This window comes from Physeter macrocephalus, chromosome 16 (assembly GCF_002837175.3).
Source record: "Physeter macrocephalus isolate SW-GA chromosome 16, ASM283717v5, whole genome shotgun sequence".
NCBI lineage: Eukaryota > Metazoa > Chordata > Mammalia > Artiodactyla > Physeteridae > Physeter > Physeter macrocephalus.
The window spans coordinates 65,173,182-65,197,291 of record NC_041229.1 but is presented as its reverse complement, the minus strand read 5'-3'; the positions used below and the strand labels follow the sequence as shown (position 1 = coordinate 65,197,291).

Here is a 24,110-nt window from a genome sequence, read left to right as displayed (position 1 = left end):
CCACACATCCTGAGAGTGCTACCTTCTAGGCTGTGTCTGACTGAGGCCCCCTGGGAAGTCACACCACCCTCCTAGGATGGAGAGAGGCTCGGAGGAGGACCGTCAGCACGGAAGGCCTCGTGTATCAGGGTCGTGGGCACAGGCACAAGGTCACTTAAAGTGAATCCACTTGAAATGAAGGTCAAAATTGCTCAGTAAATAGTGAAAAAGGGTTTCAGTGAGATTTTATTATAAAAAAGGAAATGATGAAAGTAAATTAAAGGGGCTCATTGAGGTTGTACTGTACAAATGAAATGGTGAAGACAAGTTATTTTTAGCCGTACATATTACAAAATATAGCTTACATGCTAATTTTTAGAATGAACAAAGAATTTTAATCAAGTGCATTGACTTTGGTATTGGTATTTTTTTTATGCCAACAAAATGAGCTTTTCACGTGTTATCACAACCTTCACGTTTTACTTTATAGCGCCTTCATTAAGAGATTCTGTTTGTTTAATATTTAAGGGGTTCATTCATTTTCCTAAGGACCTCTTTGAATCCCTCAATATTCAAATCGTTCTCTCATGAAGAACCTATCTTGCCATCGTCCTCGTAACTCTGACTCCACTTGTTAACTCCATTGGCTCCTCATTGGTCTAAGACCTTGGACGTGAAGTTCTCAGACATGGTTTTGTGAACTTCGTGAACTTTGCAGTTGGTTTGCACTGAACTTATATCATCCTGTTGTATCTGACACTTCTCCAAACTGCCCTGAGCCAGAGGGATAGACGCTTGTTAAGTGAAGGAAGCTTGTATGGGTGAGCATTAATTTGACAAGTGGGCAGATTCTTAGTGAATAGTTTCATGTTATGATGACATTTGTTTTCTTTACACATCATAACTGTGGGAACTAAGATAATAAACACTTAGAAAAGAATGGCCTCTTGTATCCCCACATCCCAAGCTCATGGGATTGAGATGTTGCAGAACTTGGCAGCCTTGGAGAGCCCTTGAATTTCTAAACGACAGTGAGCCAAGTCCCCCTGCCTTTGGCTGCAGGCACCAGCTCAGGTCTTTATTGAGCCCCGCTCCCAGAAATGGCCTGGGCTACGGTACGTGCTGCTCGCCAGTCGCTTTCAGTGGCTCTGAGTTGTTCCTCTAATCCTCCACGGGTGACATCTAGTCGTCCCCAAACTGTGTGCTCTGCTATTGCCCCCTTCCTGCTGCCGCTCCTTACCACGTGTGGGCAATTCCCCCAAAGAGTTGCCGACGGTGGACTGTAAGGTTTAACCAACAAAAAATGTCCTAGTCTACTGAAAGCTTGGAGTTTAAAGAAGGGAAGGACAACACAGAGCAAACTACATCTGGATTCAAACGTCACTGCTCCCTATCCTCAGGTCACAACTTTCCCAGGTTCTGTCCCCTTAGCATCCCCACCTCCCAGCCCTGGACCACACCTTGCTGTGGTCATCCCTGACCCCTTCCACTTTACTCACAAAGATAGTGCCCTTAAGCCGGACTCTGATGCAAAATCTAGCTCCCGAATCCTGGGCAACTCCCCCAAACAGCTGCCATGCCCTGCTCCCCAAGAATATAAGTGTTCCTAAAAAATAAATAAATGAAAGATGGGCAAAGATGCAACTCCACCCTCAGTGAAGAGATCCTTTTACAATGAGTTCAGTTCCTCTTGGTTCCAAACCTCTCTAGTTAAAAGACACTTCAAACCTTGTCCTCAAGAGGCACAAAACCAGACAGCACAAAAGCCCGCTGGCCTTTCTGACCATCATGGCTTCAAGCCACACGTAAGTGTAGCTTCACTGGGTCAGAGGTGAGGGTGAGTTTCTAGGGGGAGGGCCCCGTGAGCTCACCACACAGCTGAGGGTTAGAGACCCCTAGCTGAGCAGCAGAAACTCCAGATTCTGGGCCCCCACAAGCTCACTTTCCCTGTGACCTTGAACCAGGACCAGACTTCTATACTATAGACCATGGGCCCTCATGGTCTCTGAAGGTCCTTCAAATGCTCAAGGAAGACAAGACAATAAAGAGACTGTTTGCAGGTCCCAATAGCCTCTGCATTGCCAGCATCCAGCGGGAGAAGGACCCACGAGGAGCTCAGGTGAGCTGGAGCCAGGATGCCCAGATCCTATAAGAGAGGACCATTAGCACAGGATTTAAGAATGTGGACTCTGGAGTGAGACCAAGCTGGGCTCAAGTCACAGCTCCTCCACATCCTGGTCAAGAGACGTGATGATGAGTCTGTTAACTTTACTGTGCCTCTGGTTCTTCGTCTCTTCCCCGGGCAGGTGTTAGTGGCTGCCTCCTGGACTCTTGTCTGTTCAGCCCAACCCTTGAGGACCATCTTTGGCCTGGAGGACCATGGAGCTGGGACAGGTTAGACCCCAGACTGAAGGCCACATCAGATTCAGTATTATTTTATTCTCTGCCCTGACTGACAGGCACTGGGCCTCCCTGAGTTCTCCAGAAGCCCACGGGCACGATCAGTGAAGAGGATCTCCCTCTACTGCACCTATCAGAGGACCCACGTTGGGCTTCTCAGGCAGCCACAGCCTCAGGGGAGGGTCAGGCCTTGTGAGTTGGGCCAGAGCCTCCGGGGGTTGAAGCCTGAGTCCCTGGGAGCAGCAGAGGCCATGGAAGCAGGGTTGGCCAGGAGGGCTGAGCTGGAACTCCCAGTACTGTGTGAATTCCCACTCTGTGAAGCAAGCAAAGAACAGAGCATCCTTCTGACTTTACAGCTCCCCGGGGTCCAGCCCTACTTCTGGTTCCTCAGGCCCCAGCCCTCATTTCCCATCACTGACATGAGCACTAGCTGAGGCCTTCTCACACAAAAACACAAAAGCTGTAGGCCTAGATCCTGTTTTTCTTTCTGCACGTACACATGCATACACACACACGGATGCTAAACACACTTTCACACACACACAGACTCACACAGACGGACGCAGACAGAAAGGCAGACCCTTTAGGACCCTAATCAGAAGCTGGAATCAAAACCCACAAAGAAATAAAGCCTCCTGACAATGCACTGTGTGAGACTGCATCCTGAGCAGTGTTTCCTGGGTTGGCCCTTGAACAGGAAGGAGCTTAACGGGATGAGCTTGTAGCCAAGAGGTTCTTGCAGGAATAGAAGGTGTCAGGACAGAAGCCTAGGACTTTAGGGGACCCCAGAATGACAGGCCATCAGAGCTAGAAGGGATATCAGGTCACAGGAAGTCCCTTCCTCCAAAGGCAGGCAAAAATTCTGCATAGTGTAAGTCACCTGGGAGCTTGTTAACCCCAGATTCCTCTGCCGACCTAGACCGGCTGAACCAGAGTCCCCTGGGGTGGGTCTGTGTGGTGGTTGGCAGCTCTGTTTCCTGGTCAAGCTGGAGCCTGACTCTTTCTCAGTTCTGCCCTCACGATGGCCTGTCGTGAGGTGAAGACCCACAGATGCAGGATGGCAGTTTTTGCATCTTCCCAGAGCCTCTCTGCCTCTGATTCCTCCAGAGTTTGCTGCCATGACAGCCTTTAGAGCGTCCTCCCACCCCTCCCCTGCACACATACCAGCCTGCCTCTGCCTCACCGTGGGGCACCAAACTTGGCCCCAGGCCCCAGAGGCAGTGTGACCAGGACACCAGCTCTTTCCAGGCCTGTGGCCAGCAGCTATATCAGAAACTCCACTCACTGGGACCACATGGCCTCCTCAGAGGGGCCTTACAAACCTGAAGGTGTGGGGAAATTCATATTAGCTATAAGAGCCCAATTTTCACTGGCTCTCACATCCACCTGGAAAACCCCCCATCCTCCTCCAAGGGTTTCAGGAAGCCCCCAGGGACAGGTCAGTGCTATAGCTCATAAGCTGACCTCGCATCTTTCACATCACCTGCTCCAGGATATCCTTCTAACCACCACTCCCTGACCATCCCCTCACCCTGTTCTCCGTTATCCGCAAAACCACTAATAACAGCTAACCTCGTGCCAACAGGTACTACACTATTAACTCATTTAACTTCCAAGCCACCTGATGAGGTAGGTATCATCAGCCCCATTTCATAGCTGAGGAGACTGACGCACAGAGAAGTTAAGTACCTTCCTCCAATGTCACACAGCTTGTAAGTGACAGGCCCAGGATTTGAACCCGGGCAGCCTGGCCCCAGATCCCACACTCTTAGGGTTAGGGTTAGGCCCTGCTCTGGGGCCTCTGTGAGAGGTGCCTGGACCAAGGGAATACTGTCCTCTGCTCCCAAAACCACTTGTCTGAGAGGGCCGACCTGGGCCCTGCAGAACCCACCACCACATAAACCCCGAAACACCGCAGCTTGTGGCACTGGGTCTCACCAAATGCCTTCTGCCTGCCATCCTCTCAGGTGTGTGAGCCCGTGCAGCCAGGGGACGAAGCTCCATGTCACACATCTTGCCCCAAACCCAAGCTGCCCCTGCCCCATCCTGTGCAACCCCCTTCCTCATTCTCCTTCAGTCGGATGTTGAAACAGCCCAGTTGGATGGGCACTGACCCCTAGAAACCCAGGCCACTGTGCTGTTCCTGCTTCAGGCCACATACACCCATTACTCTCACCCCAGGCCTCCCTGAGCACCTACTTGGTACTGCACTTTCTGATTCTCTAGACAGAAATTGATGCTTAACCCTCATATACAGCAGCGTTTGGCTGACAAGATCACTGCAGCGCTCAACTAACCAGTGTCATCCCTACTCTCAACCCAACCCCTATCCCTAAATGTTAGTTAACTAAAAATGAGGTTGGAGTGTTTTTTGGAGAAGCAGCCCTCTGCATGCGGCCCTAACAGGTAGAGATCTGTTTGTGGAGCTCTTAGAAGCTCTGACCACGAAGCTGCGGGGTCTCCCCTTGTTTTGGCCCAGAACTGGAGATCATGGTAGCTGCCACCATAACAGACCTGTAACTCTCTTCCTGCTTAGCGTAGTAAGAGACCCATTCAGGCTTACCACCATCATCCCGCACGGCTGTCCTTTAAGATGAGTTCCAAGCAGTGTTCCCCAAGCAACCAGGGAGTTCCGGAAGGTGCAGCATATGCTTTCGTTCCATAGGAACATGAGATATAAGCTATGTGGCACAGTGGAAATGGCCTGGGCTTCACACCCCTGTGTTACAGTAATAGCCTGTACCCTCCCTACTAACCCAGTGAAAGCCCTCATACCGTGCTTCCTATGTGACAGGCACTGCTCTCAGCACTTTACATACAACAACACTAAGAGGTTGGTATGATTATTATCCCATTTTCCAGGTGAGAAAACTGAGGCAAGGAAGTACATTTTAATCCCTAGAAACTGGGCAGTACCTTGAATACTCCACTTGAGGATTTTGAATTCATGCTTATCTCATCCCACCCTTTGCAAAAACAGCCTCCATTCAGATCTTCAATGAAATACCTTCAAGTAAATTATCAGTAAAGCATTAGAGTCTGATGTACAAGCTATTGGAGACATCTATTGAGCACCTGCTATGTGGTCTCATCTTCCAAGGTAGATATTATTATTATCTCTATTTTATAGAAGAAGAAACTGAGTCTTTGGGAGGTTGTGTAATTGTCGAAGGTCATATGGTTGTGTCGTGGTTGAGTGGAGATCCAAACCCATTTCTGCTGAGCTGTTCCTGCCACATTTGTCTCCTTCCCTGGCTCCACCCAGCAGTAAAGCCAGTGTCCTGGACACCAGAAGCCCCAGGTATGGGAGGCAGGTGCTTGATGCCCCATCCTCTATGGAAAAGAAGCTTGGAAAGGGTCAAGAGGACTGTTTCACCAGGATGGCTTCTAGTGGTTCTGGTCAGAGAGTAAGAGCTACGAGATTGTAGCTGTAGAAGTGCCTAGGACAGAGCAGAAAGTGCTTTAGAAATGTTGGTTGTTATTACAGATGGTCAGGAATGTACATGACAATTATTTGTCCTTAGTTCCTATTGTGAGCAATAGAGTAGCTTGTCATTTTTTGTCTCTCTGAGTCCCCTGTCAGATTGCATGACAGCTACTAAGGGTCAGGGGCTATGTGTGTGTCTCCAACCCTCAGCATAAGCTCTAGCGTGTGGTAGGAGCTTAGCGAGGTAGGGAGAGATGGAGGGAGGGAGGGAGGGAGGGATGGATGGATGGATGGATGGATGGTTGTGTGGCTAACTGGCTGTATGGATGATTAAATGCCTAGACTTAAAGGAGGAGGAGATGGACAGGAGGGAGGAGGAAAGGATAGAAGATGATGGATGAATGGCTGGCTGGCTGAGTGATACCCCCCTACCCCACAGAGTAAGGCTATAATAGACACTGTGTGTGCTGTTACACTCCTGAAGTCTGTGACATGAGAGTAAAAACAGTGATGAAGAAGGCAGGATAATCTGGAGGGGGGTTGACCCCTGACTGCTAGGAATAGACTGGACAATGGCAGGAAAGAGGGTCCACGGAGGCAGGGCAGGCCATGGGTGCATGGGGAGATCCAAAGTGGGCGTTGGGAGCCTTCAGGAAACCGGGATCTGGTCCTCAGCGCTTGGCAGGGAGGAGCCCCAGGTCCAGCCGAGCTCAGCAGAGGCACTTCTGCTCTCTCCCATGCTCTTAGCACTCGCTGCTGGAATAATCATTTTTTTCGCAAGTCCGCAGAGAGTCCTTTTATCCTGTCACGAGAGTGCTAAGTCCTCTTTGCGGCCAGGGCCCCCTATCCAGAGGCAGTCCCTGTTTGCCCTCCAGGCTGTGAGAGAGGGACCTGGGGATACAGCTGCAACAGTGCTCACCCTCTATCACCATCCTCACTGTCATTGTCACCCTTAAAACAAGCCTGGAAAAGGGGGATTATTAGCTCCACATAATGTTTGAGAACTTGAAACTCAGAGAAGTTAAGTGACTTGCCTGAGGTCACCCAGGTGAGATTTCGGTGTAGACCTCCCGACTTCACCACCCCACACTGCCTTCCTGCACAGTCCTCTTCCAGGCTGTCTGCCGGCGTCCAAGCGCAGGAGCTAAACTCCCCACTCCTGCCTGGACTGGGGCTGGTCTGTTGCCCAGAGCTTCCGAGCCAGGCCTAGTCACGTGACATTGGGGAAAGGAAGCTCATATTCCCGTCTGTACCACTGGCCTATATTTATCCCTGCACCCAGGCAGTTAGGACACTGTTGTGCATTCCTGGGAATTTATGAGTGAAATAAACATTTAAATGTTTCTATAAGGTTTATTTAAAGAGAACAAAATGTGACCTGCTGGCTTATTAAAGGGTGAGCTTTCCGGGAGATGGCCCAGCTCCCGCAGTGCTCGGCTGACTCCAGGGAAGGGGAATGGATCCCTGGGAAGGCTGGGCTCCTGGAAGGTGAGAGGGGTGCCCCTGCTGTCTTTCCTCTAGCTGTGTGTTCAGCCTGGAGGGCTTCCTGGAGGAAGGGGCTCGTGAGGGAGGGTGCATCTGGGAAGAATAAGAGGGGCGTGTCAGAGGCCTGCAGAGCACCAGGAACCAGGGGAAGTGAGACCCAAGACCTGGAGACGACTTGTAAGGGCAGTGTGTGTAACGGGAAGGCCAACAGGCCTGGTGTTGGTCTTTTCCCCTATTTACCAGCTGTGCGGCCCTGGACATAACATGTCTGTTTTTTTGTTGGTAAAGTGGAGATTGAAGTGGGAAAAGAGGGGAGAGAAAAGAAATGTATTAATTCCCTAATTCCATGCTCAGGGCTTTTGCTTTCATCTTCTCATTTCCTCTGCACAATTCTGTGAGGTCAGGAGGTATTATCACCCCAAGTTGTTCATGGGTGTCCTGAGGTTCATTCGCAGAGTTGCTAGGAGGATTATGAGAAAACACACGGGAAGTGTCTGGGACAGAGCCCCACATGCAGTAGGTCTGAGTAAATGTCACTTCCCTCTATCCACGTTTGTGTTTTTGCCTCTGCTATATGTAAAAGGCATCTCTACTTTGTGTGAGATGCAGATGGTGAGAGAGGGAGTGGAGCCAGGTGAAGGTGGCCTTGGAGGTGGGCTTCCCTGGGTCATTGATTACTTGGGCTTGTGTGGCCAGATGCCCCAGGGAAGATGCTCTGTGGCTCTGTGACCAGAAGGGTGAGGCCCTCCTAATTTAACTCCAAAAGGTTGTTCAGACACAGAACGAAGAACAACAATCTCCTCAAAACCAAATTCCAAAGTCATTAATTTAGCCCCAAAGTTACCAATAACAGAATATAACATCTGACACTCACTGAGCATTTACTAGCTGCCAGGTACCCTTCTGCGAGCTTTCCATCTGGAGCTGCCAGATTTAGCAAATGAAAATACAGTTATGTCCATGCACTATTTGGGATATACTTACACTAAAAAAATTATCTGTTGTTTATTTGAAGCTCACATATAACTGGATATCCTGTATTTTGTCTGGCAATCCTATTTCTACACCAATCTGTGGAATTCTTGTAACTACCCTGTGAGATAGTTATTTTACAGATGAGGTAACTGAGGCACAGAGAGGTGAGGTCACTTGCCCAAGGTCACACAGCTAATGCGAAAAGCTGTATGATTAGTGTGGCTCCGGAGCCTGAGGCCCTTGAAGTCCGCAAGCCAGGAACTTGCCTGGCGAACTCTGTTTGAACCCGCTGACACACAAGCTTTCTTGAGGCCCTGCCTTCTGTTTCGGCAGTTCAGAGTGGGAGCAGGGATGGGTATTTACACTGCGTTAAAACCTGGCAGAGTTCACCCAGAGGGCCGCTGGAATCTTCCCACACTCTCTCCTGATTACTGTCTCTCCAGTACCTGCTAAATGTTCAAGACTGAATGTTCCCCACAAAATCAGTTTTGCAGAAAATTAGAAGTTGCCCAGAGCTTTCTGTGAGCTGATTAGGGAGAGAACAATTTGATTTTATTATCATGTATTTTGCACACATTGGAAGGAGAGAGTGAGGATATTCCAGGACATTCCATCAGTGTATTAGAGGATTTCTCCCTGATTGCTTTGTGTCTCCTGATTTTTAAGCAGCTTCAGACTGTGTGCGTCCATGGTTACATGCTTGGCGCTTGCCACCATGGCTTGTGTCTGCCTTTCTGTGTGGGGGACCTCTGCTCCTGACCTTCCTCTGAGTGAGGGTGCCTGCAGCCCCATGCGTGACAGTCACCTCAGGAGAGCTTTGCTGCAAGTGGTCTTTCATCAGGAGGCAGAGAAGACTCCTACCAGAAAGCAGTTCCTCCAGTGCCTTGCAGACCATTACCTCACAGTGTCAGCAATAAGGGCCTCAGGCCTGGGCGCCACCTGGGATGGGGTAGGGGTGAGGAGGAGGGTACTTCCACCCCACTCCCCATCCCACTGTGCTAACTGGGATGCATTTCAGAGGCTGCCTAGTTCACCTTTGCCTCCAGGGCCTCGCATAGACCACTGCAAGTGCTAGGCATTCAAGAAACGTTAGCTGTATGAATGGACAGAACAAAGCATAATAATGTGCAAATGTTTACAGGCTGGCCCCCTCTCTTAGACTCTAAGGCTTTTGAAAACCTTTGTGGAAAGAATTTAATGGAGCTGGAGGAATAAGCCGAGGGGGCGGGGAGGGAAGGAGAGAGGGAGAGAGGGAGGAAGAAAGAGAGAGAGAGGAGACTGGGGCGGGGGGTAAGCAAGTGAAGAGTCAAAGGGGAGAGGAGAGGTGAGGGTGAGAGTTAAGGTTTGTTCTCCTTTGAGGTGAGAATGAAGAGTGGACTTCTCTCTCTCTCTTTTTTAAAAAATAATTTTTATTGGAGTATAGTTGCCTTACAATGTTGTGTTAATTTCTGCTGTACAGCAAAGTGAATCAGTCCTACATATACATATATCCACTCTTTTTTAGATTCTTTTCCCATATAGGCCATTACAGAGTACTGAGTAGAGTTCCCTGTGCTGTACAGTAGGTCCTTCTTCGTTAACTTTTATATTTAGTAGTGTATATATATCAATCCCAATCTCCCAATTTATCCCAAAAAACATCTGCTTTTTATCTGCTGAACGATTCTCTAAGGCAGACTCTCTCAGAGACTCGCCCACATGGATCACAGCTTCACTGGCTTTCAGATCAAATAGTTTTATTTCCGGGTCAAACCATGGATGCTAGAAGAAGCATATATTTCTCTTTATCTGCTAGGGATGTCTGTATTTATCAAATTGTTCCCTCCTTTTTATAGTTTCATCTTTTTATGTCTTATAGTTTATTATTGGTGACTTCAGATTGCTTTGGGAAATAGGTAGTGTGTCAACAAAATTAAATAAATAAACTGCATTCTACTTACTTAGCAGCTGGAATATATGAGACTCTTGGAAATGGGTATATAGTATAACCCGAGCACCACCACCACAATTTTATTTCTAGAATACAACATGCAGAAATTAATGTTTGGCCCCTTCTGCCCCCTTATGTAGACCTAGCCCATCATCACCAGTGCATGCTGGGAATTTGTAAAAGCCCCTCCAAGGGATGTCAGAAAACATATGATATAACAAATGTGAAAATGATATTTTAGCCAAAGTGCATTTCTTCTTGTTTACCAGAGGATTCATACAAGAAAGAAATTCTCTAAATGTGATAAACATGGAAAAGGTGATTTTCAGAGGCCAAATTTTCACTGTAGAAATAAATTTCACCCAGGGAAGGAACCTCACACATACTATAGGCATAGTCAGTGTTTTGATTGGCATTGCCATGGTAACAGTCACCCATGAGGCCATATGGAAAGAAGCTCCATCAGGATGTTGTGGAAGTTACACGGCCACGAATAACTTCTAGAGATCTATTGTACAGCAGAGTGCCCAGAATTAACGCTACTGTATTGTGTACCCAAAAATTTGCTAAAAGGGTAGATCTTATAAGTGTTCTTATCATAATCATTATAAAAAAAGAAGGCAGGAGGAAATTTTGGAAGTGATGGATAGATTGTGGTGAGGGTTTCACAGTATATACTTATCTCTAAACTCATCAAGTTGTGTACATGAAATATGTATAGCTTTTCATATGTCAATCACACCTTAATAAAGTGGTTTGAATAAAAAAAGATGATGTGGGTGGAGGAGGCTTTAAGCACAAACCTCCTGCGCTCCAGAAAACCAAGACAGGCTAAGAATCATGGGTCACAGGAGCAGTAACACAGATGCTTTTGGGGCCAGGCAGAGAGTGTGAATGACTGAAACAAGCCAGCGTGAGCTGACTCCAACCAAGGGTTACTCGTCAGAACTGTGGAACCAAGATGGCTTGATCTCCTGGTTTTTTAGGAAAAGCAGGAAATCCAGACCTTTATGGGAATCTTCTAATTACGAAATGTTGGTAACTAATATAAAAAGTTGTAAATGCTACTCACAGCAAACAGGCTCCCAGGTCTCCAATTTGCACCTCTGAGCTCAGAGGATAGGATTCAGAGGATGCTAATTCTCTAACTGAGATCCAAGAGGCCATGTTAGCAAGAAACCCTTTTAGTGATGTGAACAGAAGCCTCTGGGAAAACTTCAGCCTTTTCTGCTCCCCAGAGAATCTACCCGGGAGAAACACCTTCCCCCTGCCCCACATTCCTTCCACTTCACTGGCTCTCCCATTTAGCTTGGCACTGCCTGGGCCCCGCCTGCACCAGCTCCATCATCACCTGCCATTTTGACACTCTGCTTCCCCTTCCTGACCTCAGCAGCTCCCGTGGGTGCTGTTCCACTGTGTGTCCTCGGGCCCCACACCATGACCCAAGATCCTCTGCTTCCCTCCTGGCCCCTCGGAAGGCGCCAGCCTCTCTGCTGCTTGGTAGTCTCCCACCAGTGAAGCCTGGTGGACAAAAGGTGGCGAGAACTGAGTGGAGCTGCTGTTCATTTGAGTGATAACCATGATTAATGGATATCTGTAGATCAGATGACAGTTATAAAAGGGCATACACATTCATCACTTCATTTTATTCACACAAACATCTTCTGAGACCACAGGCCTTTGACTACTTTATAGTTATGGGAACTGAGGGACAGTGCAACAAGAGGACGAAGCAGGTGACTAGCTCATCACCAGCCCATCAGGGAGAAACTATCCACAGAAGGAGTTGTTGCTTTTGGGGAACCTTCCTGAGTGTCTCTTCCAGGAGGAGTCTTTGACAGAAGGATGTATATCTGCGTTCTTGGAGGGACTGGAGCTTTGGGGTCATGAGGACAGGTTGGCCAGTCCTGGCTTCAGCCACAAGCATCATGCTGACTCCCTGTCACTCTACCTTGGCCAACCGTGCATATCCAACTGGAGAGTGACACGGCTCCAGTTTACTAGAGAGCTCCTCAAAATTCCTATGGGGCAGAAGAGGATGCTTCAGTAACAGGGCCTCTTCCAGCGACTCAGCCAGTGGGAATCACGGGGATCCATGGATGGATCTGCTGTCAACATTTCTGTTTCCTCTTTGGGAAGTCAAGTTATTCCCAGGCCTAATCCTCAGTGTTCCCCATCTCTAAAACCACAAAGACCAAACTCACTGGAATAGCACCCAAGGTCCTTCAGAAGCTGGCTCAACCTCTTATTCTGGTTTCATATTTTGCCCCCAAATTAGGTTCTTGGGCCTCATTATAACATGTCAGGCAATTCTCTGAAGCATTTTCAGGAACTGAGGACAAGAGACCAAATATTATAACAAAAGATGTTTCCACAAGGTTTTATCACTCAGGAAGTTCCAAGTGTTTGGAGAGCTGTAAGCCAGGAACTGTGGATGAAGACCAAATATATATGAGGAATATACTTTTGTCATCTGAATGACCAAATATATACATTTTTTATAAATCACAATATCGCAGCCCCCATCCCTGGGCCCTCCTATTTCACATACTCTATAGTCTTTGCTCTAGCTACATTGTGAATCCCTAATGCCCAGTTATGCCTTTTACTTATGCTGTTCCCTTTTGCCCAAAAACCTCTCCCCTAATATCTTTGTCTTGCAAGCTCCTATTCATCCCTCAGGACCTAGCTCAAATGTCCCCTCCTCTTGAGAGTCTTCTCCAGCTACCCTCATGAGAGACTTGTCTTTCCTTTTCTTTGAGCTTTCACAGAATGTGCTTCATCCCTCATCACCTTATACTTATTATGAGTATTTATTACTTCTCTGGATCCCTTGCTTGGCTGTGAGCTCTTGAGGGTATTTGTATCTCAAACTGCCCCTGGCACATGATGGATAACTAAACTGTGTTTGTCGGAGGAGAGAGAAAAGTAATCTGACAGTAATATTACCATTTATTGAAAACATCAGTCATGTGCTAGGTGCTGTGTCAACATGATTTTTAATCCTCACATCAACCTTGTGAGTTAGATTTTATGATCATGGGGCATAGAGTGGTTAGATAACTTGCCCAAGGACACACAGCTAGTAGATAATGAGCAGAAATTTGAGTGCAGTGTGATTCTTCCAAAAGGCAGTGCTGCTTCCTGCTCCTCCTACCCAGCCAAAGTCCCTGCCCAAACTTCCCTTCCATGTGCTCGAGGATTCTGAGGGCTTCCCCGTCCTCCCATCACTGCAGCTCCCTCCTGCTGAAAGGTCCTGGAACACAGGGGTCCAGCGCTCCCTGGCTAGACTCAGAGACTCTTCTCCAGCTCACCCGGCCTCATGTTTGAGGCCAAGGGAGGGAAGAGATGCAAATGAAAATGGGAAGAGCTGGATTCACTAAAAGTTGTGGGATTTGAGAAGTCCAGATAGTACTGTACAGTACCCACTTGACAACAAAGAATGATGTGAAAAGGAGAGAGAGCCTCCTCCTCACCTTGCAAGGAACCAACACCAAGGGCTCAAGAGCACAGCTCAGCCTGGCTCTGCGAGGGCAGCCCCCAGGCCATGGCTTCAGTGGGGCCAGTAGAGGTAAGAGCACTTAATGCCCAGGGACTCCAGAAGGACACGACTTCCAGAGACAGTGGCCTTGGGCACCTGCTGCTCTGAAGATTCAGGAGGCCACACCAATAGTGCAGGTGGTGTGACATGCTCGGGAGCCCAGGGAGACAGCACTTTGGCAGGGAGAGTAGGGCATTCACAGAGGGCCCGGGCTGTACCCACCAGTAAGGGGGCAGGGCAGACTAGAAGGCAAATGATGAAGGGTCATATGACAGGACCTCTGGAGAGTCTCCCAGACATAGCTGGGAACAATTCTGAGATGGAAATACTGCAATAGCATGTGGCAGAAGAACCAGAGAGATACTGTGTGTTACTGTTAACTGGTCCTATTTTTACACCCAGTACACTTAGGTGTAGGAAAACACAGGTTGATATGCATCTTCATGGATCTTATTGTATATCCTATACAGTATTGCTTTTATTTCATTCATTCATTTACTCACTCAACAAGTATTTTTTCTACTCCAGATAGGGTTTTACAACTCACACAGCCATTAGCAGCATAACAGTATACCAATTTCACTACAACTTCTCCAACCTAGGATGTAATAACTCTTTCATTTTGATGGTTAGTAGTTTTGTTCTATTTTGTTTAGTGATTGCAAACTATCTCAAAAATCTAAGGATTGGCTCCTAACTTTTGTTCTTATTTCAGAAATGTGTATTTATGTAGATAAACATTTTTACAAAGTTACAAAAGTTAAAGCGTGTTCCATTATCCATGGAACAAATCACCTTTATTGAAAGGTCACAATTAGCCAAATGTAGGGCGTCACTGAGTATTGGGAATGTGTGGTGTTACTGCCTTTTCTGCTGGCCTACATCCTTCCCCAACCAGGCTGGTTGCAGCCTGAGGACCCTGCACCATTCTTTTCCTACATTGTTAGTGAGAATTAACCAGGGATGGCTTAGAAGTTCCCTAATCTTAGTGCATGAAAATAGACCAAGTTAAGCTCGGTAAATGAAGGAGAAACTGCCTTTTTTTTTCCCCCTGAATAATCCAAATAAACAGCATTTGACCCTTGTCAAGAAGTCTCTGAGTGTCATGATACTTGAATAAGGGCTCCAGCTCCTAGGAGCTTAACTCCATCTGTGTTTTTGTTCTAAACAACCAGGGCCCTCCCACCGCAGGAATATCTTGCAGTCCACCCACCATCATCCTGACTGGGGATGCCAGTTCACCGGAAGAAGAAACTGACAAAAACCTGGTCAACAGGTAACCTCCTATTTGCCTAATCTGTGCTGTAAAGAGCAATATTTCCTAGCATGTGCAGATTAGACAGCTCTATTTTTTACAAATCTTTTCTTTGTTCTTGATCATTTTATTAATGAAATACAATCAAGCAGTTTTTCAAAATGGGAGAGAGAGCTTGGGATTTTTCCATTATCTTTTCCCCACAAATTATTTCTTCTCTCCTAGATTTGGCTCTTTGCACTTTGTTAACCTTTCAGAAAAGCACAGCTCATAGCAGGGGAGTTTTCTATAATAACTGCCCAGATATTTTCAAACAGACCTAAAAGATGTGAATTTTTTACTAGAATCCTGCTTCTGGCCAAACTGGGTCCTGTGTGGAAGATGATCTCTTGGAAGGGACACTGGCTCACATGCACAGGGATGTCCCTGCCTCGGTTTTACACAGCACTAGCCCATGCATTGGTCTAGCTGGAATGAGATTTTCTAAGTTTAATTTCCAAAAAGTTACAAAGATAATTCTAACACAGATATATAGTGAGCATGTGTCAAAGATTTACTTAACTCATTAATGAGGGGACCATCAGGATAACAAAGCCAGTTCAAAGGAGGATACGAGAAATGGATATACGTAGTATAATCAGTGAGGAGGAAAAGAAAGCTGGAATAAGATTGCTAAGTTAGAGACTTCTCTGGTGGTGCAGTGGTTAAGAACCTGCCTGCCAATGCAGGGGACATGGGTTCAATCTCTGGTCCGGGAAGATCCCACATGCCATGGAGCAACTAAGCCCGTGTGCCACACTACTGAGCCTGTGCTGTAGAGCCCGCGAGCCACAACTACTGAGCCCTCGTGCCACAGCTACTGAAGCCTGCACACCTAAAGCCTGTGCTCTGCAACAAGAGAAGCCACCGCAATGAGAAGCCCGCGCAAGGCAACGAAGAGTAGCCCCCACTCGCTGTAACTAGAGAAAGCCTGCGTGCAGCAATGAAGACCCAACGCAGCCCCCCAAAATAAATAAATAAATACATCTTTAAAAAGAGAAAAGAAAAGATTGCTAAGTTAGATACAAGATAGGTTAATGTTTCACAGGGCAATGAAACCTTATTTTTATCTTTTCTCCCCAGCAGAAATCATCTGCATCTCTACCAGGCAATTATTCACAGTTTATGAGTTTTCTGCAAGTTAGATATTCACTCAGAGTCTGAACCCTAATAAATACTAAATCGTCAAAGTTACAAAGGGCAGTGGTTTGAAAACTTCAGAGAGCATCAGGGTCACCTGGGGTTGGGGCCGGGGCTTGTTCAGTCACAGATAGTTGGGCCTCATCCCCAGAGTTTCTGATCCTGTCGGTGGGTGAAGCCTGAGAATTTGCATTTCTAACAAATGCCCATATTTTTTCGCCCTTGAAAAAATAACAAGCTTGTAAGATGATGCTCTAGGATGACTTTGAAAGAATATGCAAGCATCTGGTCACCTATTTACCAGCTGTGGACAAAGTTTCCTAATGAGATGACTCTGTTTGGCCTTTCAGAGCCCACAGTCCCCACAGGAGGCTTTCTCACCGACACCTGAAGGTTTCCACTGCTCCCCTGACTTCTGTGGGTAAGGGCTAGGCCGATTTGTCTTATTTCTGCCACCGGAGATAGGGGTCCAACTGAAGGTGTGTTTGAGTAGGAAGACTGAGGTCTGGCAGCTTGGCCGGGCTTGGCCCCTTCCCCCCGTCTGCTTCTCAGATTAGTAGTGCAGAGGGGAGAGTATCTGAGCTGTGCCTTAGAGAGTCGGACAGATAGACAAGAGGGAGGAAACGTCATTTGGGTGGAGAGAGCAATTTTGTTGGTGAGCAGGAGCCGTAACAGAGCAATTGAATGCTTGGCTGTGTGTCAGCACTCTTTCAAGTGAGAGAAACTCAATTTAAACTAGCTGATGCCACAACACATAAAAATAAATAAAAGCCAGGGTCTGTGTTTTCAGGGAGTGCTGAACCCAGATGCTCATGTTGTATCATTAGCAATCATCCCATCCCATCTCCCAAGTTTCCTCTCTTGTGGGTTGGCTTCCTTCTGGGCCAATGGCTACCAGCAACTTACATCCCTTCAGTGAAAAGAGAGCTCCTCTTCCCCATATACCCACCACCGTTCTCAGAGTTGCCTCTCACTGGCCTCCATGGCCATCCCTGAACCAGTCACCTACGGGGATTGAACTCATTGGCTGGCTGAGGATGGTACATGGTTCCATCACTGGCACTTGGGCTGAGACGGGCAGTATTGCTTAGCTCCTTCCTATAACATGATTGAGACTCAGACGAGTTTCACCCAGTGCAAACTGGGGAGCTATGACCAGAAGGAGGAGGAATGGAGGCTGGAGAGGCACAACGGGAGCCATTCACTACCAAGGGGCTGGAGGAGAGGAGTATGTGGGATCAGGAAAAGTGGCTGTGGGCGCAGTTAGGCATCTGGACGTCACACTGGGGACCAGGAGAATTGCATGGTCAGATATGGCCCTTAGGAAGGTCACTCTGATAGGCAGTGGAGGATGGGATGGAGCAGAAAGCCTGGAGGTGGAGGACCTATGAGGTGGCTGATGTAATTGTGCAGGTAAGTTACAGCTGATGAGCAAGACTGGCGATGAGGCACAGGTTCCAGAGATACTTACTTGATGCTGAGTTGGTTGGACCTGGGGGGAGCTGAGGAAGAGGGAAGAGTGTGGAGTGACTCCTACGTTTCGGAGCAGCCGGGTGAGAGGTGGTGTCACTCAGGGAATGCGTCCTGGAGAAGGGGCAGTTATGGAGAAGGATGGGAGTAAACAATGTGAGTAGAGGGAAAAAGGAGGGAAGGTGGCCATGGGATTGTGTCTTTGGCCCATGATCTTTGGAGTGCTTCCTTTATCCACATATGTTAAGCTCACTTTCTTGTTAAGGAAACAGAGACCGAAGGAAGAACACTAGGGGAGCAGATAGAACAGGTGGGGTTCCTGATGGCCTTCCCTCATGGCAGAGTTGAGGACGGTACTGGGAACCTAGGTGGCTTCATGGCCATTTGTGACAGAGGACCTGCCACATCCACCGGCTACAAGCTGGAGGGGTCAGGCCTGCTGGGGGAGCCCTGTCTGTCCCCACGCAGCCCTCTCCAGGACCTGGCATCAGGCCGAGGTTTGGCTGGCCGAGTCCCCTCTGGGCAGTGTCCCTGGGCTGAGGGGTAGGGGCTGGGGGGCAGGGCTGAGGTTGGGGACCAAGCATTCCGTGGCTCTCACGCCGTGCTCACCCTCCCTCTGCAGACCCTGCGGGGCACATCATTGACCTGGTAAACGGCCAGCTGCCGGACATCAGCATCTCAGAGGAGGACAAGAAGAAAAACCTGGCGCTGCTGGAGGAAGCCAAGTCGGTGAGTGAGCGGTTCCTGACCCGCCGCGGGAGGAAGTCCAGGAGCAGCCCCGGCGACTGCCCGTCAGGTAGGACGACAGGTGGCCGCCCTGAGGCCCTCCGATGGGGGGCGGGTGTTGAGGAGGGCCCAGCCCCAGCTGCAGCAGGAGCCCTGCTTCCGGGGGGCAGCCCTCGTCGCGCCTGCCCCCAGGCCTCTTGGGCCCAGGAGGACTGAGCCTCGTGGAGAGGATCCTGTGAGGAGAGGGCATCTTGCCCCATATCAGAAGCTCCGAAATACTGACCCAACTCTAGCCCAGAAAACTCTGCTTTCCATTTTTGGGGGCCTATGTGTGACCATTGTGTCTTCCTGCTTTGCCAAGAAGTGCTAGCCCATATGACACCCATGAACTTGACCTGGGCTCCCCAGTCCCTGACTGCCTGGAGAGAAGCCCTTTGTGTGATGCCCGAGTGCACAGACTCCCGGGTCACCCTGCAGGGTTGGAGTCTGTGTGGTCTCCCACCGTCCCCAGGAGGCCCTGATCTGTGGGCACCTCCTCTGCAAAGGTCAGGAGAGGCCGGCCCTGGGCTCTCTCTCCCTGACCTCCAGCTGTGCCCCGGGAAGGATCCTAGGGAAGGGAAGTGTGGTCTTTGGTGTCTCTCTGGAATTTCTGGATTAGAAGAAAGGTTTTCTGAAATTCTCCTGCTATCCCTTTGGCTAAAGTCATTCTTTTCCTTGAGCAAAAATTTGGGGCAGTTAAGCAAATCTGAATGTACTTAGGAGGGAAGGGACACATTTGAAATCAGAGCCATCCTGGCAAGTCTAGGAGGTATAGCCTTTGGAGCTGTAACTGCCAAGCAACGCCAGGTCCTCTGTTTCTAGAAGGTGCTTTGCGGTGAGGCCAGGCAGACTGAGGAGTGTGACCCCAATCACCCTCCCTCTCCCCCAAATGACCCCAGCGCCCCCCACCCTGTTGGGCTGGCAGCAGGGAGGCATTGGGCTGTGGTAGGAGCCTTATATGGAGTCCAGAATCAGCCCCTGAACCTGAAGAGGCAGACAAGTCCCCAGAGGCGAGAAATACCTGAAAGGATGTCTTTGTTAGGCTGAAGTCCTGAACCTTCACAAATGCGTGCCAATTTGTGTCTGTCTCCACAGCTGTTTCCTCAAACCTCAGCCCCGGAGCTTCTCCTGGGTCCTCTCAGAGCAACTCCCTCACCGTCCCCAAGCGGCCTGGTGAGGTCCACCTCCCCCCCAAACCCCACGGCATTGCCCACTCTGGCTCCCCGCCTTGGGTGGCGGCTCAGTCCCTCCCCTGGGCCCCAGGACTCCCATCCTGCAGCCTTCCCAGTCAGGACCCCCGTTTGGCCCCCTCCCCAGGGACCTGTCTAGGCTGCCTCAGAGGAGGAAGATGTGCTTTCTTTGGGGTTTCAAGCTAGCGTGGGGAGGTAGGCCTAGCCCAGGATGAGGATGGGGAGAAGGGGGCTATGGCTGGGGCCCTCTGCCCAGAGAGGACCTGGAGGGAGGTCACCTCAGAGCTTATTTGCAAAGGCCTCTATTTTTGGGCCACTCTTTGTGTTTTGAGTGCTTCCCTTTCATTAGGCTGCATTCAGGGCCACACCCTCAGCTCAGCCAGGGTAGTGGTGGGGTGCCAGGGAGAGCGGCCTACCCTTGTCAGAGCTGCGGGGCAAGCTCAGGCTCGGGCCAGACGGCCTGGGTTCGGATGCCAGCGCTGACACTCCGGCTGCGTGGCCTTGATTTCCCTTTGCCCTTGCCTCCTCATGTTGTTTCTGTGATGATTAGATGGGGGCTCCCCACAGAGCCTGGCATTGTGAGAGGTACTCAGCAAGCACGGGCATTACTGGCTCCTGGGCCCGAGGGACCCAAGGGAGGACATTCTGGGGAGGTAGATGCGTTTTTGCTAAAGGGACAGCTGAGGGTCTGGGGTGCTGGACATCACTCGCCAGTGTCTGGACCATTTTAGGTTTGGATGCCTTCAGTGGCCCAGTGTCCCCTCTGCCTGGAGCACCGCCACAGGTAATGGGGCACCGTTTGGGGTTTCTATGTCAACTAGTCTCTCCTCTTACCCCTTAACACCTGAGAGGCCCTCCATGACCCGCTGGAGGCGAGGGTGCTGGGTGGGAGAGACATCGACACCACTGTAGGGGTCTCCTTGAGGGCGTTTCAAGAGATTTGGTCTCTTCACATTGCTGACTGACTCATGTTTACATTCTCCAGCAGAAGGCGGATGAGGCCGAAGTCTCTTCACCTCCCCTTGGCGAGCCTGTGAGTTTGAGGTCTGCCCAGTTTGGATGATTTGAGTGTGGGAGACACGGTGTCCCAGAAGCCTAGGCTGGCCCTGGGCAGCCTGCCAGTGGGTGTGCGTGAGTGGAAGGTCAAGGCTGAGGAATCTAGAAGGTTCCTCTGCCCTACGGTGACTGGAAGTCTGAGGTGGAGGGGGTGAGGCTGTGGGATTCAGTGGGGATGACCTCCATGGTAGTCCTGTCCATAGTCCTACATTCCCAGTCAGGCTGCTGCCAGAGACCAGGGGGACCACTGGGCCCAGCAACAGCCAGGCAAGACTGCTGCCCCCATCAGCTCTAGTGAAAATTGCAGGAAAGCTCCAGCCCCTAGCTGGGACTCTTCCTGGGGGCAGCCTGGAAAACCTCATCTTTGCTGACGAGCAAACAAAGAGCCCCACACCTGCTTAGAACCACCTGCTCAAGGTGGTGTCAAGGGCAGCATAGAATATAATCTCATCTAGAACTGGGTCTGGGATAGAGTCCTCCGGTAGAGTTTCAGCACACATGCAAGACAGCCACACAAATACCCAGACAGACCCACAAACCTGCACCTCACAAAGCAGGTTTCCCTTGGGAAATGAAAGAAGAGTACAGAATCTTGGAACTTCTGAACAGCAAGCTATCAGCTTTGCAAGAACCCCCTTATTCAGTGATCTGTAACCTCTTTTGGATCATAGAACGCTCTGAGAGATTGTCAAAAGCTATGGACTCTCTTCCCAGAAAAATACATGCAACACACAAACACACATATACATTTGTATATAATTTCAGGGCGTTCACAAACCTGACGGGAAATCTGAATCCCTAAGAGTTAAGGGCCTCGCCAGGCAGAGCCAGGACGAGAATCTGGGGCAACAGAGTCAAAGCCAAAACTTGTGGCTGCCCTCCATTCCACTGTCCTCTGCAGCGCCTAGCCCTTGGGAAGTTCTTGGCAGGTTTTGAATGGCAGGTCCCCTTATCCTGTCTGTTTTACAAACCTCAGGCTTGTTTGTACGTCCCCTTTACCGGCTCAGATGTGACTGAGAAGTCCTCCCTTTCTACCTAGCCCATACCTCTCCAACACCTCCCCACCCCTACACACACACACACACAGACACACACACGCACGCATATGTGCGCACGCACGCGCACACACACATGCGGGTCCCTTAGCAGGGTCCATGGGGATAGAGACCCCACAGCAGAGGTGAATCCACCCTTCTCCCCTCCAACCGTCCCCCGGGGTCCCAGCTCTACCTTGTCTCTTTCAGAATGTCCTCAAAGGGCTAGCTGACCGGAAGCAGAATGACCAGAGGAAAGTGTCTCAGGGCAGGCTGACTCCTCGCTCTCCCACAGTTGAGAAGTCCAAAGAAATTGCAATAGAACAAAAGGAAAACTTTGATCCCCTCCATCTCCCAGAGGCCATACCCAAGGGCCCAGCTTCTGGCACAGGCAGTGGTGGGAAAATGGCCCTGAACAGCCCCCAGCCTGGCTCTGTTGAGAGCGAGCTAGGGAAGCCGCTTCTGAAGACCACCAAGGAGGGCAACCCTCTGCCCAGAAGCCCAACCCAGTGCTCTGGAGGGGCGGCTCCCCAGTCCCCCCAGGGTAAAAGTACAGTCGGAGAGCCCACAGGGTCCAAGGTTGGCTCCAAAGCTGAGCTGTGGCCCCCTGCGTCCCGGCCGCCCCTGCTGCGGGGTGTCTCCTGGGATAGCGGTCCCGAAGAACCCGGCCCCCGGCTGCAGAAAGTGCTTGCCAAGGTGCCGCTGGCAGAGGAAGAGAAGCGTCTTTCAGGCAAAGCTGGCAGCAAGGTGGCCAAGGCTCCTGGACTTAAAGACTTTCAGATACAAGTGCAGCCAGTGCGGATGCAGAAACTGACCAAACTCCGTGAGGTGGGTTCCTGGGGGCCTGCTGGGCAGGGTGTTCGTCCAAGTCCCCAACCTGGGCTGAGGGCCTCTGGGCCGGGCTGACCTGGGCCTGGGGCGGGACAGCTGTGACCCAGACGTGGGCCTTGTGGAGCCCTGAACTTCCCCACCCCGAAAACCAGCCCACTGGGCAGCATGTCCTTCATAAATATCACCTTTCGTGCCTTTACCCTGCTCATTCGGGTGAGGTCAGCTGGTGTAGAGCTGCCACACAAAGCCACATTCAAGGGGAAGGTGGGTATATTGAAGGACACATGGGCCCTGAGTCCTGGGCTGTGTTTTCCTCTCTAACTGGAGCTGGTGGCTCATGAACAAGAAGCCTTTGATGGAGCACCTTGTCATGCCTAGGATGGGGCAAGGATGGAATGGCTTTTCCCTCCATCTTGCCCCCCAAGCTTTACTTCCTGATGCCTGTTAACAAAGGGCCTCAAATCCATCCAAACATGGCCGTGAGGGGCTGCTCCCTCTGTGGTGAATTTCTTCTAACACCCCTGATGTCCCTAACTGTCATTGGCCGTCAAACCAGGCACAGCTGTCTCTCATGTGGCTACTGCCCTATTCATGGAATGACTGGGGGGCATCCAGTGATGCAGGGGAAGAGAGCCCAGGGTGTGAGGAAGAGAAGAGATTAACAGGAAAAAGAAATCCTTACCCCAGCCCCACTTCCCCAGAGGGCCAACCCAGGCCACAGGCCAAGGCAGCCGGGACTCCATGGGGTGGGGCCTGGCACCCGCACAGCTGGAGTTGGACGAGGCCCTCCTGGCTCCCCTACAGAGGGGCCGTGGGACAGGGAAGGAAAAGAGGCACTTGACAGCGGTCAAGAGCAAGTGCGGGGTTGGGGGTCTGCACTAGCAGGAATGCGTTCCAACCGTGGCCACTGTCCTGCACAGAAGCTTTCTGCGTTGGAGGCTCCGGGGGAGCTGGGGCCTGGCTGCTGAGGTTAAAAACATTATACACGGAAAAGCCCACCCAGCCAGGAAGACCTCACTAACTAGCGGGTCAGCACAGACCTGCAAGGGCCACCCCTGGTGGGCCGCAGTCCCAGACCCCTGGGGAAGGTGACGCCAAGGAGACCAGACAGGCATTTGCCTTCATGTGCCTCCGGGCAGCAGAGGCCAGGCCCAGGTGACAGGCCACCCCCCAGACCCCTGCCAGTTCCTCTCTGCAGCAAAGAAAACCACACAGAACCTGGAGGCCCCACCCCGTGAACCACTGCCCTGCGTCTGACCGCACCTCCAGCCCAAGCCAGGGTGTTGAGAGCTGCTTGGTTGCGGGCCTCTGGTTAAGGAAACAGGTCAAGGGCCCTGGCCCACTGTCCAAGTGGCCTTTGCTACCGGGACACTGAAAATCCCCTTAGAAGCACAAGTCACAGGCCCAAGGAGCTCTGTGTGGCATTTCCACTTGGGAGCGCCGGTCTTGGACTTGGAACAGGTGTGAGCCTACCTGTGCCACATACCTGCCGTCAGCATCCCCATCTCTCCTCGGCTCTGCTGGCCGAAGCCCCAGGCAGCAGTGGCCATTGGCCTGCTGCCTTGGGACGGCAATCTGCAGGCCTCATTCGTC

The 24,110-nt window shown here is 50.3% G+C and overlaps 1 protein-coding gene across 8 annotated transcripts in view; it reads left to right on the top strand.

Moving 5' to 3' along the window:
• The window catches only part of IRAG1 (inositol 1,4,5-triphosphate receptor associated 1), a 120,258-nt gene that overhangs the window by 42,996 nt on the left and 53,152 nt on the right, over positions 1-24,110 (top strand). For 3 of the 8 annotated variants that reach the window (XM_007115409.4, XM_007115407.4, XM_055078726.1), the window contains exons 3-9: positions 14,913-15,013; positions 16,522-16,592; positions 18,264-18,437; positions 19,502-19,579; positions 20,328-20,380; positions 20,582-20,629; positions 21,897-22,514. In XM_007115409.4, the coding sequence (XP_007115471.1) occupies positions 14,913-15,013; positions 16,522-16,592; positions 18,264-18,437; positions 19,502-19,579; positions 20,328-20,380; positions 20,582-20,629; positions 21,897-22,514 (1,143 nt within the window). Of the gene's footprint in view, positions 1-14,912; positions 15,014-16,521; positions 16,593-18,263; positions 18,438-19,501; positions 19,580-20,038; positions 20,381-20,581; positions 20,630-21,896; positions 22,515-24,110 lie in introns of those variants that run through there. The other 5 variants (XM_007115408.4, XM_007115411.4, XM_007115410.4 and 2 more) reach the window with 5 other exon arrangements.